General features: G+C 57.0%; 1 protein-coding gene across 1 annotated transcript; it reads left to right on the forward strand.

Annotated features, from left to right (window-relative positions):
• Nucleotides 1-1,159: 1,159 nt before the first annotated feature.
• On the forward strand, nt 1,160-16,895 carry MAPK11 (mitogen-activated protein kinase 11). The gene is made up of 12 exons (XM_029079489.2): nt 1,160-1,437; nt 7,426-7,555; nt 9,101-9,159; nt 9,869-9,980; nt 10,930-10,959; nt 11,054-11,101; nt 11,500-11,614; nt 11,724-11,795; nt 12,517-12,596; nt 12,998-13,076; nt 13,854-14,027; nt 14,211-16,895. The coding sequence occupies exons 1-12, from the start codon at nt 1,325-1,327 to the stop codon at nt 14,282-14,284; spliced, it is 1,086 nt and encodes a 361-aa protein (XP_028935322.1). The 5' UTR covers nt 1,160-1,324; the 3' UTR covers nt 14,285-16,895.
• Nucleotides 16,896-18,005: the final 1,110 nt, after the last annotated feature.

Below are 18,005 nucleotides of genomic sequence, written 5' to 3' on the forward strand. Positions count from 1 at the left end.
CGTGGGTTCTAATCCCGGCTCCGCCACTTGTCTGCTGTGTGACCTTGGGCAAATCACTTAACTTCTCTGTGCCTCAGTTACTTCATCTGTAAAAATGGGGATTAAAAAAATGTGAGCCCCACGTGGGACAATCTGATGACCCTGTATCTACCCCAGTGCTTAGGCCAGTGCTCAGCATATAGTAAGCGCTTAACAAATACCATAATTATCATTATTATTACCTCGGCCCTCTCCTGTCCCCCCAGGCCTCTCCCCACCCCCACCCCTTCCGTACGCTTCTCAGGCCGGACAGTGAGCCCTGTGACCGCAGGCAGATCCATGTTGCGAAGCTGTAGTCAGAGAGGCGGGATCCACGGGATTTTGACCACAGAATGATCATGATCATCATCATCATCAAAATAATGGTGTCTGTTTAGCGCTGGGGTAGATAGGAGATACAAGATAAGCAAGTGGCTAGAGGAGGCTGGGCGGGGGGCAAGGGTTTTTGGTTAGGCAGGCAGGGTGCAGGGGCTGTCCGGGGCTGGGCTCTGTGCAGGAAAGAAGGTCGTGGGTTCTAATTCCGGCTCGGCCACTTGTCTGCCGTGTGACCTTGGGCAAGTCACATCGCTTCTCTAGGCCTCAGTTCCGTCATCTGTAAAATGGGGATTAAGACTCCGAGCCCCATGTGGGACAAAGGACTGTGTCCAACTCAGTTTATTTGAATCCACCCCAGCACTAAATACAGTGCCTGGCACCTAGTAAGTGCTTAACGCATACCATCATAATTATTATGTATAATATATCATTATATATTATTATAAATGAATCTCGGGCTGAGGCTGGGGCTTTCGGCCGGAGTCCGCCCAGCGGCTGTCGTGGGCCGGACCAGCCCAGCCTGCTTTAGTACGGGGGGAGGGGTATCCCTCGGGAGGGAAGGGGGGACACAGTGGGGGGATGAGGACAAGGCGGGGAGGCGGGGACACGGGGAGGGGCCGGTGAACGGTCCTTGTGCGGGGCTGCCCGGGGAGCGGACGGGAATTGCGGCCTTTCCAGGCCGGAGCCGCTGGGGGTCCAGCCTAGCATGGGGGGCGGGAGAGGGGAGGCCCTCCTCCGAGCCCCCCCGTCCCTCCTCCCCTGTCCGGTCCTTCCTCTTCCTCCTCCTCCTCCTCCCCGGCCTGGTCCCTCCTCCTCCTCCTCCTCGGTCCCTCCTCCTCTGTCCCTCCTTCTCCCCCGTCTCCTCCCGCAGCTCCTGCGGGACCGGGCTAAACTGGGCTTGGACCAGAGCTGGACCTGGGGGTCGGGGGCCGGGCCGGGGGCCGGGCCGGGGGCCGGGCGGTTCCGGAAGATGACCGATGGCGCCGGCTTCCACAAGCAGGAGCTGAACAAGACGGTGTGGGAGGTGCCGGGCCGGTACCAGAACCTCAGCCCGGTGGGCTCGGGCGCATACGGTTCCGTCTGGTACGTGCTGGGCCCGGACCGGGGTGGTGAGGGGCTCCTCCAGGAAATGGGTGGGGGGGATCCCTCATCTCCCATCGCCCCCTGACCCGTCCCTCCCCGCCTCGAAGACCCTGCCTCGGCCGGCCACCTATAGTGTGTGCCTGCTGGGGACCGATTGTGTGTGTGGGGGTGTGTATCTGTCTCTCCGGGCTTGTATCCGTGAGGGTCTGACTGTGACTGTGTGTCTGTGAGGTTCTGACTAATGGTGTGTCTCCATGTGTCTGTGTGCGTGTGTCGATAGGGTCCTGAGTCGGTGAGGGTCTGACTGTAATTGTGTGTGTCTCTGGATCTGCGGTTTTCTGAGGTGGGACCCCTGGCCATGTGGCCGTCGTAAAGAGACTTCCCCTTCTCCTCTCCTCCCTTCTCCCCCTACCTCACCCCTCCTTTCCCTCCACTTCTCCCTTCCTTCCCGTCATTCCTTCATTTGCTGGTATTTATTAAGCGCTTACTGTGTGCAGAGAACTGTATTAAGTGCTTGGGAAAGTACAATACAACAATAAAGAGCGACTATCCCTGCCCATTCTGAGCTCACAGTCTAGAGGGTCCCTCTCCTCCTCCCACCTCTTTCCCTCTTTCCTCGTACCTTCTTCACTCTTTCTCTTTACCTTCTCTACCTCCTTACCCCTACTTCTCCTCCTCACCCATTCCTCCTCCTCCCCTTCCACTCCCACCTTCTCACCTCCTTCTTCCACCCCACTCTATATATGAGAGTTCCCCTAGAGACTGTTGGATAAGTCTCCATCCTCTGGGGTCGTTGCCCCCTTCTTCCCGCCTCCCCACCCTCCCACTACTTAGCAGGAGATCTGTGACTCTCAATGGAGCCCCTCCCCTATAATTCCCCCTCCTATTATTGGGAAAGCTGGCATGTATGTATAAGCGTGTGTGTGTGTGTGTGTGTGTGTGTGAGAGAGAGAGAGAGAGAGAACACGCCTGTGGCTGGGGTGGGAGAAGGGGAGGGGGCGGGGGATGACTCTGGATCCCCTAAACTGTAAGCTCCTTGTAGGCAGGGCATGTGTCTACCAACTCTGTTATATTGTATTCTCCAACTGCTTAGCGCAGTGCTCTGCGCACCGTATGATACCACGCCACTGTGTGTCAGACATCAGGACAGTGTGGGGTTGTGATTGTGTATCTATGATATGGTGACTCTGTGTGTATGTGTGTATGATCCAGTAACTATGAACCTGGGACTGAATTTGTGTATATAAGATAGGGTAACTGTGTCCCTAGGATCCTGTGCTTCTGTTTGTGTATAATATGGTAATGTAAACCTGGAACTGTGTTTGTGCATATATGATGTAGTGACCGTGACCGTGTATGCATGTGTGTGTGTCTGTGTGCATGTGTGTTCGTGTGATATGCTGACCGTGACCCTGGCCTTGTGTGTGGGAGTGGGATCAGGCAGGCTCCAGCCTCCAGGGCAGATAGTAAAGTCGGGGTTTGGGGTGGCAGGGGTCTGACCCTGGCTTGCAGACAGGGTGGGGTCCCAGAGGTTGGGGCCGAGGGATTTGACCCAGGTCCTCTGGAACTAGATGCTGAGGAGGCAAGGGAGCCCCCAATTCTTCCCCACCACAGGCGACCCCTCCCCCACCCCCCCTTCCTCTTCTTCTTTTTCTTTCCCCTTCTCCTCCTTCCCCCTTCCCATTTCCCCTTGTCCCTCCCACTTCTCTTTCCTCCTTCTCCTCCTTTCCCCTTGTCCTTCCCCTGTTCCCCATTCTCCTCCTTCCCTCCACCCCTCCTCCTCTTGCTCTTCCTCCTCCTCAGGTCTATCTCCACTGCCCCTCCTGCTTTCTTCCCTCTCCCTCCCCACCCGGCTCCTGCTCTGGCTCCCTCAAAAGCCAGGACTTGACGAAGTCCTCCCCTCCCTGGGGCTCTGGAAGAGAAACTTCAGGTTCCCCTCAGGACTCCGAGGGGAGGAGAAGTGAACTCCCACCCCCACCCTCCACCACCCCGGGCAGGAAGTGTCTCTCTTAAGAACCGGATGAGATGAAGTGGGCTTACCCTAAAGCACACAAGTCTGTGGTTAGACACAAGGAGGACATCCTGCCTGACAGGGGTGATAAAGCCTGGGACCCCCCCCCTCCCCAAGAGAGGGGATGGGGCGGGGACTCTGTAACGGAAAGCACAGACCCCGTTTATCCTGGGTGGGTGGTCCCTTAACCACCTGAGCGGAGGGGGCTGGACCTGATGACCTTACAGGGTCCCTCTCACTTTGGATTCAAGATTATAATAGTAATAATAATGATGGTATTTGTTAAGCGCTTACTATATGCCAGGCACTGTACTAAGCGCGGGGGTGGTTACAAGCAAATCGAGTGGGACATAGTCCCTGTCCCTTGTGGGGTCACAGTTTCAATCCCCATTGTACAGATGAGGTAACTGAAACCCAGAAAAGTGAAGTGACTTTCCCAAGGTCATCCAGAAGACAGGTGGCAGAGTCAGGATTAGAAGGCATGACCTTTTGACTTCCATACCCACTAGGCCATGCTACTATGCCATGCTGGCAGAATCCCTCCCACCCCACCCCACCGCCGCCCCGGCCATTAGCCAGACCATCCCCATGGCATTCATCTGGACTGAAGTTTCTTTTCTCCTTTCCTCAGGCCCCATGGCCTCCTCTGGCCCCCTCTGCCTCCGGCCAGTGTCCTCTGCCCCATGTTCCCTGGGTGCTTTATGATTAACCTCTTCAGGGGTGATGGAGGCTTGGTCTGGGGATGAGGAAAGGTAACTCTGTGGACAGGCTCCCAGGGCTTTTCCTGGTATCCTCCATCAGGAAGACTAGGCTTCTCCTTATCCTCCCTCCTGCCTGGAATAATCTCCCCCTTCCCATCTGACAGACCATTATTCTCCCTTTCCTCAAAGCCCTATTTATGTCACATCTCCTCCAAGAAACCTTCTCTGACTAAACTTTCATCTCCTCACCCTGGTTTCCCTCTTTCCTGGCTCTTCCATTCTCTCAGTCCCATCTTTAAACACTTAGGTACTCACCCCACCCCCACAGCGTTTATGTAAAATCTCTATATTTGGTTACTTCCCTGACCTATATTTATTTTAATGTCTGTCTCCCCAGCTAGACTGTAAGCTCCTTGGGAAGTAGCGTGGTTTAGTGGATTGAGCTCAGGTCTGGGAGTCAGAGGCACCTCGAGAAGCAGTGTGGCTTAGTGGAAAGAGCCCGGGCTTGGAAGTCAGAGATCAGGGGTTCTAATCCCGACTCTGCCGCTTGTCTGTTGTGTGACCTTGGGCAAGCCACTTCACTTCTCTGTGCCTCAGTTCCCTCATCTGTAAAATGGGGATTAAAACTGTGAGCCCCACGTGGGACGACCTGATTAGTTTGTATCTACCCCAGCCCTTAGAAAAGTGCTTGGCACATAGTAAGTGCTTAACAAATACGATCATAATCATCATCAAGGACCTGGGTTCTAATCCCGGCTCTGCCACAAGTCTGCTGGGTGACTTTGAGCAAGTCATTTCGCTTCTCTGGGCCTCAGTTACCTCATCTGTAAAATGGGGATTAAGACTGTGAGCCCCTTGTAGAACAGAGACTGTGTTGAACCAGATTTGCTTGTATCTACCCTAGTGCTTAGAACAGTGCTTAGCATGTAATAAGCCCTTAAAAAGTACCATATTTATTATTATTGTTTTTTACTGAAGGCAGAGATTTTGTCTACCGACTCTGTTGTTCTTCCCCATGAGCCTAGTTCAGGGTCTGCACACAGCAGGTGTTCAATAAATACCATTGATTGATTAATTGAACTGTCCGAATAAACTCTGTTCTAGAGGATTTATTTTTTCAGAGGTGTTCTTGCCAGGAGAGTGAATTTCTCAGAAGATGGCCAGGCCCTGTGAGTGAGAATCCCGGAGGTTTCTCTTCCGAGGGTGTTTGGTCTGAGTGGATTTGTCTGAGAGGGTTCGAGGGAATTTTTCTGAGGGAATTTGAGGGGATTTATCTGAAGGGGTCTGAAAAGGTTTCAGGGGTTGTCTGAGGGGGTTTGTCTGACAAAGTTTGAGGGAGTTTCTCCGAGAAGGTTTGTCTGAGGGAATTTGAGGGGGTTTGTCTGAGGTGTTTACCCATCCTGGGAGCTGGGGTGCACAGGCTGTGGATTTCTGAGAACCCCCCATGAGTTAGGGGGTGAAGAGGCTTTGGCTATTGCGCCCTGCTGCTTGCCCAGGCCCGAGGGATCTGCCCCTCAACCCCGAGCCACCTGGGGGCTCCCCACCATTCAGTGAGGAGAAGGGAGGAGGCACGGGGGGCAGGAGCCAAAACATCAAAACATTTTCACTGGAAGCAGGTTCCCTGGCCTGAGATGGGCTGATTGAGGCAGGTGGACCTGGCTGGGTGAGACCGCTAGGACAGTGTCGCCCTCTCCCCTGCTGGCCCCCTCTTCACCTGGGCTCCCCTCCCCACCAGTGACCACCATTCCTGTCCCCTCCCAGCCTGGACAGAGGAGGTTTCTTGCCTGAAAACTGAGGTGTTTGAACAGGGAAAAAGCATCTCTCCTCCACCATCCAGGTGCTTCCCGGTAAAGGGATTGGGAAGGGATGAGATCCCCCACCCCACCCAGGGTGGTTGTTTCTGTTCCAGCTGCCCAGTTTGGGGTCTCTTTGGCAAGAATTTGACCAAGGGAGTTCCGAAGGGAAGAGAGACTCATCTGCTGGAGCAGGGTCGGGGGAGGTCCTGTACAGAGGCAGGGAGTTGGACCAGATGACCTCTCAGGAGAGCCTCTGACTCTGAAACGGTTTGTTTGGAGGTCAGAGTGCCGAGGGGATGGTCTGAGCCAGACAGCTTGGGTCCCTACCCAGTCCCCAATGGTTCTGTCTCTCTCTGGGGAACTGGGCTCTGTCCCCTCGAGCTCCAAGGGGTCTATGAGGCACTGATTAGAGAGAAAATTTTATTTGGTGGATTCTGGGCCTGGGAATTAGGTGGGAGGGCCTGGTGGGGGATGAGTAGGGTTTACGGGAGAGAGAAGGAAAACCATAATCAATCTATCATTGGTATTTATTGAGCATTTGCTGTGTGCAGAGCATTGTATTGAGCACTTGGAAGAGGACAACACAATAGAGTCGGTTGACATGACCCCTGCCCGCAAGGAGCTTATAGTCTAAGCAGGGAGATAGACACCCAAATAAATTATAGCTCGTAAGGACATGGACAGTAAGTACTGTGGGTGTCGGGGGGAGTGTGACTAGCTAAGCACTTGAGGGGTACAGAGTCAAGGGTATGAGTGATGCAGTAGGGAAGGAGAATAGGATGAGAATGTTGTGGGCAGGGTGTCTCTTTATTATGGTATTAGTGAAGCACTTACTATGTGCCAGGCACTGTTCTAAGCACTGGGGTAGATACAAGGTAATCAGTTTGGATTACCACTGCCACTGGTCCCTGATGGGCCTGCTTGTTGAGAGTAGGTGTGCCAGTGGGCGGAGTGCATATGTGTGATGCATCGTCCTGGCATGATGGACTCGATATTTGGTGCCCAGAGTCGGGGCACCGTGTACCCAGGCAGAACCATCAGGCTGGACCAGCTGTGGCCGAGGGCTTGTCCAGTCTGAACCTCCCACTTCCCAGGGACCACTCAGCTCACAGACCTGCCACCAGGGCTCTGAGGGGCAGGAGCCCACCTGGATTCTCGGGTCAGAGTGACCCAGGGCCTGTCCAGACTCCCAGGGTGGCCCCACCCGCGACCCCCAGCTGGGACACACAATCCTCTCCGGGCTTCCGGCTCCCCTTGGACTTTACTGCAAACCAAGACAGTGTCTCTCAGGATGGGCAAGGCAGAGGTGGGTAGAGGCGGGCATCTAGGATGGTCAGGGGATGGAGGAGCCTCGGCCCAAGCAGACTTGAGGGGGTCAGCCTTCTGCAGGCCGAGAGGCAGAGGGGATACGGCTTAGGTGTGGGGTGGACCCACACCTGACCCGGGACGGGTCCCGGTTCTTCCCATCTCCCTGATCCAGCTCGGCATATGATACCCAGACCCGGAAGAAGGTGGCGGTGAAGAAGCTCTCCCGGCCTTTCCAGTCCCTCGTCCACGCCAGGAGGACTTACCGCGAGCTGAGGCTGCTGAAACACATGAAGCATGAAAACGTGAGTCGCCCCACAGACGGATAGACAGAGGCAGTGACCGAGATTGACGGACGAAAGAGACACGGAGATCGATTCGGGGGGAGAGAGTTGGAGACGGAGCTGGAGGGAGCAGAAGGACAGAGACAGGCAGAGTTGGAGAGACACAGGTAGATGGAGAGAGACAGGCAGATGGAGAGAGAGAAAGAGACAGAGAGGCCCTCTCCTCACCGTCTTTCCTGATGCTGATGCAGTGTTCCTCTTTAATAACAAAAATGTTCATTCAATCGTATTTATTGAGTGCTTACTGTACTCTGCATATATACATATACATATAAAGACAATCCCTGCCCAAAACGGGCTTACAGTCTAGAAGGGGGGTGACAGACATCAAAATAAGTAAACAGGCATCAATATAAATAAATAGAATTATAGATATATACTCATCAAAACAAGGAAACAGGAATTCATATAAATAGAATTATAGATTTGTACATATATACACAAGTGCTGTGGGGCGGAGAGAGGCGGATAGAGCAAAGGGATCGAGTCAGGGAGATGCGGAGGGAAAGGGAAGCTGAGGAAAAGGGGGGCTTAGTCTGGGAAGGTCCCTTGGAGGAGGTGAGCCTTCAGTAGGCCTTTGAAGAGGGAAATAATAATGATGGAATTTGTAAGCGCTTTCTACGTGCCAGCCGCTCTTCTAAGCGCTGGGGTAGATACGAGATAATGAGATTGTCCCACGTGGGGCTCACAGTCTTAATCCCCATTTTACAGGTGAGGGAACTGAGGCAGAGAGAAGCTGACTTGCTCAAAGTCACACAGCTGATAAGTGGCGGAGCAGGATTAGAACCCATGACCTCTGACTCCCAAGCCTGGGCTCTTTCCAAGAAGCCACACTGCTTCTCTGGCAGGAAGCCCTCCTCCCTCTCCAGCGCTGGTCAAGGGTTCGCTCTCCCGGTCAGCCCCCTCCCTCTCCTGTGGCCGGCTTCCCAAGCCTGGACAAGGGCTATCACCCCCGCCCCGCCCCAGCCCCCCCATGGCAATCCCTGGCCACCCTGGGGCAGGAGCACAGCCAAACTGAGAAAGGTCTTACCCAGGGGGAGCTGGGGAGGGGAGTGGAAAGGGAATGTTATATTGTACTCTCTGGGAAACAGAGAGTTCTACCAGCTCTGTTATATTGTACTCTCCCAAAAGCTTACTATAGTGCTCTGCACACAGTAAGCACTTAATAAACACCACTGATTCACTGACTGACCATCTGCCTCCTTACTGTTATGTTGTACTCTCCCAACCACTTAGGACAGTGCCCTGCACACTGTAAGTGCTGAATAATACGATTGACTGACTGACTTAACTCTCCATCCCAAACTGTGGGTGACACTTCTCTGCCTCCCCTAATCCCTGCCCTCACAGAGGACCTCTCCCTGTACCCCCCCAAATCTCACCCCCTTGCCTGAGCCCTGTGTCCCCCCGGCCCCAAGGACAGAAAGGAAGAGACATGCCATGGGAGTCCCGAGGTGGGGCGGGTTGTCCAGCTGGAGCTTAAGCGGTCATCCTGTCTTGTCTCAGGTCATCGGCCTGCTGGACGTCTTCACCCCGGCCTCCTCCATTGATACCTTCAACGAAGTGTAAGTCTCTCCCACGGCTAGTCATGCTGGGCTCTGGGGTCCCCGTCTCCTGCAGATATCTGGGGGCCCCTGGCCACCCACAGGCAGTCACTCTGGGCTTGGGGGTTTCCGGTGACCTGCAGACAGTCACGCCGGGCTCATGGGTCCCCTGTCACCCACAGGCGGTCACACTGGGATTGGGGGTCCCTGGGCAACCGCAGACAGTCACGCCGGGCTCGGAGATAGGGTCGATGTTCCAGCTGATTCTTCTCTCATCAGGGCAGCTGGGGGCCAGGGCGGGGGCCGGGCTGGGCAGGCGCTAAGCTCGATGCAGGCAGGGAATGTGACTGTTTATTGTTATTCCGTACCCTCTCTGTACGCCAGCAAGCTCTCAGTAAATACTATTGAATGAGTGAATGAATGAATGAGTGCCCAGCCTGGGAAGCGGACACCTTGGGGGTCGGGAATGGTAAAGGCTCGGAAGGAAGCGCCGGACATATTTGCTGGCCACTTCTGGGCATCCGGAGGAGCGGGTGTTTGGTCCTGCGGCGGCAGAGTGTCAGGGGAGGGAGGGATTTGGTGGGGGCTTTGCGGGTGGGACCTGGTGCCTCTGCTTGGGCCTGCCCTGCCCACAGCATCTCCCGCCTCCCGCTACCCCATCCTCGGTCCTGCCCATCCAGGCCCACGGCCCCACCCAGCGCCCGTCGCCCTGCTCACCACCTTCCTGCAGGTACCTGGTGACCAACCTGATGGGGGCCGACCTGAACAACATCGTCAAGTGCCAGAAGCTGACGGACGACCACATCCAATTCCTCGTCTATCAGCTTCTCCGGGGCCTGAAGGTGCGAAGCCCCGTGCGTGTGCGCTTACCTGGTTGTGGGAGTTTGTCCAGGTGTGTGTCTATGGGTTTGCGAGTGAATGTGTAATAGCGTCTGATGAGTGTACGAATGTCTGTGTACTGAGTGTGTGCATGTGTGCGCGCGTATGGGCGTGAGTTTGCGGGTGTGAAGCAGCGTGGCCTAATGGATAGAGCACCGCTCTGAGCACCGGCTTGGGAGTCAGAAGGTAATGTGTTCTAATCCTGGCCCTGCCACTTGTCTGCTGTGTGACCTCGGGAAAGTCACTTCACTTCTCTGTGCCTCAGTTACCTTATCGGTAAAATGGGGATTGAGGTTATGAGTCCCACGTGGGACAGGGAGTGTGTCCAACCCAATTGGTTTGTATCCATTCCAGCATGTAGTACAATGCCCGGCACACAGTAAGTGCTTAACAAATATTATTATTATTATTATTACCGATTTGTACATTCCAAGTGCTTAGTACAGTGCTCTGCACATAGTAAGTGCTCAGTAAATACTATTGAATGAATTATTATTTTGTATATGTGGTTTAAGGCCAAGGTGCTAGAACAGACCCCACAATTCCTCCTCCAGACGGGGATCTGGGTGGCTCCATGAGTAGCTAGCGAGCCGCAACAGCCCAAACCTTATTCCTGCCCACAGGGTCCAGTGACCAATGGAAATCAGATAGTGAGGGGAATAGAAACCAGGCAGTGGGCCTGCTTGCCGGCACTTCTTTCAATTCCATTGCGGTGTAGGTCGTCCCGGGGTCAAGGAGATGGGGGGACCACACTGGAGGCACCGTGTCAGGGGGTGAGGGGCCGGGGAGTCCCGGGATCGGGGTCGGGATGCCAGGGGAGGTGGCGGGAGCAGGTGGGTGTGAGGGGCGAAGGAGGGGGTTGTCCGGTTGTGTCCATCCAGGACCCTCATGCCTCTCCCCTTCGACCCGCAGTACATCCACTCGGCGGGGATAATCCACAGGGTGAGTAGAGGGGCAGCTGGATGGCCGGGGGTGGGGCCGGGGTCTCCCCTCGGGCACCCCCGGCTGGACCGACGCCTCTTTGCCCTGCTCCCAGGACCTGAAGCCCAGCAACCTGGCTGTGAACGAGGACTGTGAACTGCGGGTAGGGACCCTCGCCCTCGGAGTCATCCCGTCCTGGGGCCTGCTGAGCTTCCGACACGCGGACCCCCACTCTGGTGGGGACCCAGGCCGGGCGAGCCAGGGCCCCCTCCTCCACGGCTCCTGAAAACGTCCCCTCCGGACACTTCCGCCCCTTCCTCCTCCTCCTGCATTCGGCCACGGGGCCCGGCTTGGAGCCACTGTCCTGGGCCTACCCCTGCAGGGAGTGGGCCCAGCCCAGCTTAAGAAGGGGCTATCTCCTCCAGGACAGGGAGGGAACGGGAACATCCCCCTCAGCTGGCATGCTCTCCCCCACGCTCCATCCAGTGCTGTGGCCGCAGCAATGATGCCCCGGCAGTGCTCTTGACCGATGGATTGTCCGGAACTCACTGTGCCCTCCAGATCCTGGACTTCGGCCTCGCCCGCCAGGCGGACGACGAGATGACCGGCTACGTGGCCACGCGCTGGTACCGTGCCCCTGAGATCATGCTCAACTGGATGCATTACAACCAGACGGGTAGGTGGTCCTGGGGGAGGGGGTGGGGGCCAGCTCTCTGGCCCATTCCCCTCCCCCCCCAGCCCAATCCCGGCCCCCATCAAGATCCACATTCCCCTCTCTCTGGCAGTGGACATCTGGTCAGTTGGCTGTATCATGGCGGAGCTCCTGAAGGGCGAAGCCCTCTTCCCCGGCAATGACTGTATCCTTGATGTGAACCTCAATTCTGACCCCGTATGCGGCAGAGGTCCCCCCGCCCCCAGGCCAGGATGGTGCCAACGAGTCCAACGTGTTGGGGGGGGTGGCGGGTGGTCCACTTGGGCAGCTCCGGCCATGCCCGTCTGTCCCTCTCTGCCAGACCGGTGACCGATGAGGAGGGCCCTGGGAGCCCAGAAAAGTTCCCACGAGCACCAGCGGCAGAGACCCCCGCCTAGTGACCCCCAGGGGCCTAGGAGTCATTGTGGGCAGGGAATGTGTTTATTGTTGTACTGTACTCTCCCAAGTGCTTAGTACAGTGCTCTGCTCACAGTAAGCACTTAATAAATACGATTGAATGAACGAATGAAAAGCTGGCCTGATCAGAGCCACCAGGGTCAGGAGGAGACTGACTCAGGAAGCTCTCCTGAGAGGAGGAAGGGTTTCAGGGAAGGTGGAAGAGAAGGGATGGGGTGTGCTTTGGCAAAGAGGGGCGGGGAGGGCACTCTGAGTGGGGTAGTGTTGGAGGTGGGGGTCTGGCAAGGGGTGAGAGCGGCACCAGGCAAAGTCTTGTCCGGCAGAGGGTGGGTTCCTGACTCTGGGGAGCGTTCTATAAATTCAACTGAATGAAAGAATGAAGGAATGGGGTCGCGGGTGGGGTCCCCACCTCCTTCCCGGGGTTGGGCCGCTCCCCTCAGATGCATCTTCGTTTCCCTGAGCCCAGCCAGACATCGACCAGCTCAAGAGGATCATGGAGGTGGTGGGGACGCCCAGCTCGGAGCTGCTGAAGAAGATCTCGTCTGAACATGTGAGTCCCCGGCTGGACCAGACCAGACTGCTGGTGACCGAGGGCAGAGGGCAGCTGCAGGAGCGGGCGCAAGGGATTCCAGCCGTGGGGGCCGGGGAATGATGGGAGTTGCAGATGGGGGCTGGGGAGAGGCTGCCCGTCGGGGGGCGGGAGGTGTGGCAGGAGGAGAGGGTGGTGGGAGTCCGGGACCCTCATCCTCCCTTTGCCCGAAGGAAGACCCTCTTCCCTCTGCCTGCCTTGAATGCTGATGAGGGGCCGGAAGAGGGGCTCCCCTGGGGATTTGGGGCAGGTTGGGGCATCACCAGGGCATCGGAGGTAAAGGGCGAAACAGATCCTCACCCCCTTTACCTCGTGGGCTTTGCTTTTATCTGGAAGTCGTTTAACTGGCTGTTCACCCACAGGCCAGGAAATACATCGAGTCTCTGCCACATATGCCAGAGCAGGATCTGAAGCGGGTGTTTCGAGGGGCCAATCCACTTGGTGAGGAGGGGGCACTGCCGGGTTGGGGATCAGATAGGGAGGGTCCCCAGTCCTACGTCTCCCTGGCTTGTCTCTTCCTCCAGTCCGCCGTCCCCCCAGCGTGTCTCTCCCTGCTCCCAGTCCTCTGCCCCCCAGCCTGTCTCCCCCTCCAGTCCTCTGCCCACCAGACTGTCTCCCCCTGAAGTTCTCTATCTCCCTGGATTGTCTCTTCCCACAGTCCAACATCTCCCCAGCCTGTCTTGCCCCCACAGTCCTCTGTCCCCCCAGACTATCTCCCCACTGAGTCCTCTGTGCCCCAGCCTGTCTCCCTCCACCCTGTCCTCTGTCTCCCGGATTGCCTTCTTCCCAGTCCTCTGCCTTCTGGACTATCTCTCCGCAAAGTCCTCTGTCCCTCCGGCCTGTCTCCCGCACCCCCCTCAGTCCTCTGTCCCCTCTGTCCGTCTCCTCCACCCAGGCCTCTCTCCTCTTGGCCTATCTCCCTCAACCATCCTCTGTCCTCCCAGCCTGTCTCCCTCCCCTAGTCCTACCTCCCCCAAACTTGAACTCCGAACCCCCCTCAGTAAAGGCAGGGTGCTCGCCTGCTTTGCCCTGTCTACGCCAGCCGTGGGAGGGGGTTTTGCCGGACAGTGGACGTGGGCGTAGGGGAATTATTTTCAATCTATCCTCTTCCCACACCTGCCCCGTCCACGGTCCATCCTCCACCGGTCCAACGTCCGTCCGTTCCACGGTCCATCCTCCACCGGTCCAACGTCCGTCCGTCCATCTGCCCGCACCCAGCTGTGGACCTCCTGGAGAAGATGCTGGTGCTGGACAGCGAACGGAGGGTCAGCGCGGCCGAGGCTCTGGCTCACGCTTACTTCGCCCAGTACCACGACCCCGAGGATGAGCCCGAGGCCGAGCCCTACGACGAGACCATCGAGAACAAGGAGAGGACAGTGGATGAGTGGAGAGGTGGGCGTGGCCCCCTGGCTCCTCCCCAGTCAATCAATTAATTCCGGGGGGCAGTTGGGGGGTGGGGGCGAGTCCCTAGGCAGAAGGGCAAGCTCCCAGAGAGGGGTGGATTTCCGGATCGGGGTTATGTGAATTTTCCCTGGGGTTCATTCATCTCGTCTGTCCACCGGTCCGCCCCTCCAGAGCTCACGTATGGGGAAGTGGTCAGCTTCAAGCCTCCAGACGTCAAACTGGACACCGTGGAGATCGAGCCGTGAGCCCTGCTGCCCTGGCTGGAGGAGGAGTAGGAGGACAGCAAGGAGGAGGAGGAGGAGGAGAAGGAGGAGGAGGAGGAAGAGAAGGAGGGGGAGAAGAAGGAGGAGGAGGAGAAGAAGAAGAAAGACCTGGAGAAGGAGGACCAGGGCAAGGCCTTACTGGGAGAGCCTGAATGTTCCCAAGTTCTGTCCCGGGGGGCCAGTGGTCAGGGGGAAGGCTCAATGTAGGCCTGAATTCCAAAATCCCCCCACCCCGCTCCTGGGTGGCCCTGGGTGGAGCCTCCAGCCCCTCAGCCTCGATTGGCGCTCGGGGCTCTGTGCATACTCCGTCCCCAGGGCCGGGTCCCCAGCCCCCAGCCCCCATACGATGGACAAGGAGAAAAGATGCTTTGTTGAGGCAGGGTGGGGTTGGGGGGTGAACCCTTTCCTGGACCTCCCTGCCCAGGAGGACGGTGGCTGCTGTCATGAGGAGCGGGCGCTGGCCCGGAAGCCGCCGCCGAGATCCTGGGCTGGGCCCCGTCAGACCACCCGTCCATCTGTCCGTCTGTCGGCCCGTCAGGTTCCATGTTTAGCCAGTGCCTTCGGGATTTGGGGGGAGGGGGTGGTTTGCAATGTCTTCTCGGGGCCAGGGGGCTGCAGCAAGGAGAAAGTCGACGTAGTCAATCTTTGTCTTCTTGGGTTCCCAGGGCACGTGCGGGGGGTGGGGGGGAGGGTTGGGTCGGATGTGTGGATGTGCAGGCTGAGTGGCTGCTTACATGCATGTGCGGAGTTGTGCGAAGTGCCCGGGCCAGTGCGGACAGGAGCTTGACATAGTGCTTGGCAAATAGTAAGCGCTTAACAAATACCACAGTGATGATGATGTTGCAGCGGGCACTGGGGAGGCGCTGGCCTGGCCACCAAGGCCGGGAACCCAGAGGACACCGGCCTGCGTTGTTCCACAGAGCTGTTGCCAGGGCAGGCAACAGCAGCAGTCAGGCATAGGACTGGATCCTCTGGATCCAGCCCACGCTGAACCCTGAATGGCCTTGCCGGTGAGCTGAGTCTCCTGCCTCCCCCGGGATCCAGTTACTGAAAGGACCCCAACTTGTCCTGCGGGAAGCCCGACTGTTCTCACCGCGGGTGTCGAGTGCCCTTTTCCCTGACTTGGTGTGCACCCAGATTAGGGTCCTGAGGGTTGGGGTGCCCGCGGGTGAGGGTGGGAGGCCTAGGGAGTGGCACCGGACGGGAGGCGGTGGTCCCCCGTACCCTGACTGACCTGTTCTGAGCTCTCGGGCCTGGGGCAGGGAGGGGAGGGATTGAAGATGCCCGGGCAAAGAACGGTCCCGACTTCCTTGGGCACTGACAGAGGAGAGGGGCAGGGTCAGCTCTACCTGGTCCCCTGTGGGCACATCTTTGAGCCAGGCACTTAGGAGAGGAGAACACAGTTGCTGCCAGATGGAGAATCAGTACACGCGCACACACCCACTAATACCAAAACCAAATGTCCAAACCAAAGACACAGTGATCTCTGATAGGAAAAGCCAGGGAGGGACAGACAGGACACAGGGCAACATGGGGATGATTTCTGCTAATCCACTGCCTGCTTGTCCTCCGGCTCAAGGGGTTATTCTGGTCGTGGGATCTCAGATAGGTCAGGACGGAACAGGGCAATCGGGAGGGTCAGGAGATGGAGGAGCACCAGCGCAGGAGACGCTGACCCGGACAGGGTTCGGCTGCCTGACGAGGGACGGGACTGGAGGTCGTAGAACCAAGGAGGGAATGGGCAGGGACGGTACGGAACTGCTGCTCCCCAAATCCCACCCCACCAGGGCTATGGACCTCGCTGGAGCCGGAGGGCAGCAGGTTCAAACCTCCCACGAGGAAATGCTTCTTCCCCCCAGCTGGGGGTGAGAGCCTGGGATCCGTTCCCACAGGGAGCCGTGCAGCCGGAAATGCCGGCAGCTCCCGGGGGGATTTGGATGGATCCATGGGTGAGAGGTCCAGGCTGGGTTCCTGGGGGAGAGTCAGGGATGGAGAGGGAAGAGTCACGGGTGCTGGATGGTCCAGGATGGGTCACTGGGGGACAGTCAGTGATGGAGTCAGAGTCAGTCAGGGAAGTGGGATGGTCCATGCGGGGTCCCTGAGGGAGTCAGGGATGGAGAAGGGAGAATTAGGAATGTTGGACGGCCCGTCTTTGACCAAGAGGGTGGACTGGATGACCTGTGGAACTGACCAAGAATGGCATGGCTGAGGGCTCATTTCCCTCCGCCGCTGGTTCTTAGTGCCCCTGCCCCTCCAGAGCAAGTTTCAGGCAGGAAGATGGCTTGCCCCATCAGCTTCCAGCCCTCTACCCTGCATGGTGGGTAGCAGTAGCTTATTGTTAATCGATCGATTGATCGATTAAAGGGGCTCTAATCCCAGTCCTGCCCCTGCCCTGCAATGTGGCCCGGGTCAAGGCACCTAATCTCTCTGTGGCTCGGTTTCCCCCACTGTAAAATGGGGATGATTTCTGCTCTCTTCACCTCTTAGACTGTGAGCCCCAACAGGGACAGGGAATGTATCCCATCTGTTTACAACCCCAGAGCACTGCACTTGACCTGTACTAAGCTCTGAATAAACACCCAAACTGACCGGCTTTCTGGTTGCTGATTCTTGATCCAGAGACGCCCCTCCCGAAAGCGTCGCTAAATCACTTTCCTCTCCCTCGCCGCCGACCCCTTGCCCAAGTCCTGCCTCCGGCCTGGAACTCCCTCTCTCTTCATATCTGACAGACGATCACTTCCCCCTCTTCAAAGTCATATTAAAAGCACATCTCCAAGAGGTCTTCCCCACCCGAGGCCTCATTTCCTCTTCTCCCACTTTCTTCTCACCCTTTCACTTGTGTCTGCCCCCTGTATTCACCCCTCCCTCAGCCCCACATCACTTACCTACATAGCCGTAATTAATTTATTTATATTAATATCTGTCTCCCCCTCTAGACTGGAAGCTCACTGTAGACAGGGAACATGTCTACAAACTCTGTTATGCTGTACTGTCCCAAGCACTTAGCGCAGTGCCTTACACACAGTAAGAACTCAATAAATACAATCTATTGATCGGTTAAATCCCCGTCTTCTCCCTGGGGTCTCTCTGCCCCTTCCTGTTATCCCCTGTCCCGGCCCGGCTGCCCCCACTCTTCTTTGTTGTGGTGTGGGGTTGCGAGTTCGGCCCGGGGAGCGAGAAGGGGGGAGGTCTTCTGGGGGGCCTCTGTGCTCTTCCTTCCCCCCATGCTGGGGAGCAGTGTGGCTTAGTGGTTAGAGCACAGACCTGGGAGTCGGAAAGCCCTGGGTTTTAAACCCAGCTCCTCCACACGTCTGCTGTGTAACCTTAGGCAAATCACTAAACTTCCCTGGGCCTCAGTTCCCTCATCTTTAAAATGGGGATGAAGAGTGTGAGCTCCATGTGGGACAGGGACTGTGTCCAATCTACCCCAGCGTTTAGAACAAAGTTTGGCACATAGTAAGCACCTAACGAGTACCACGGTGATTAACTCGGAGTCTCAAAGCCTTTTTCCTGCCCCCACCTATGCCCGACTGCCTCCTAGCCCTCCCTGCTCCTTGGAACCACCCCAGGTGTCTACAGCCAGGGTGGGACAGGGGTCCGAAGCCCCCCACCCTGAGAAACAACCTCTGGGTGAAGGTGTCTGTGCCTGAACCCCGCCATCAGGGAGTCCTGACGACATCCAGGGACGCTGAACATAGAACGG

This window comes from Ornithorhynchus anatinus, chromosome 14 (genome assembly GCF_004115215.2).
Source record: "Ornithorhynchus anatinus isolate Pmale09 chromosome 14, mOrnAna1.pri.v4, whole genome shotgun sequence".
NCBI classification, from domain to species: Eukaryota; Metazoa; Chordata; class Mammalia; order Monotremata; family Ornithorhynchidae; genus Ornithorhynchus; species Ornithorhynchus anatinus.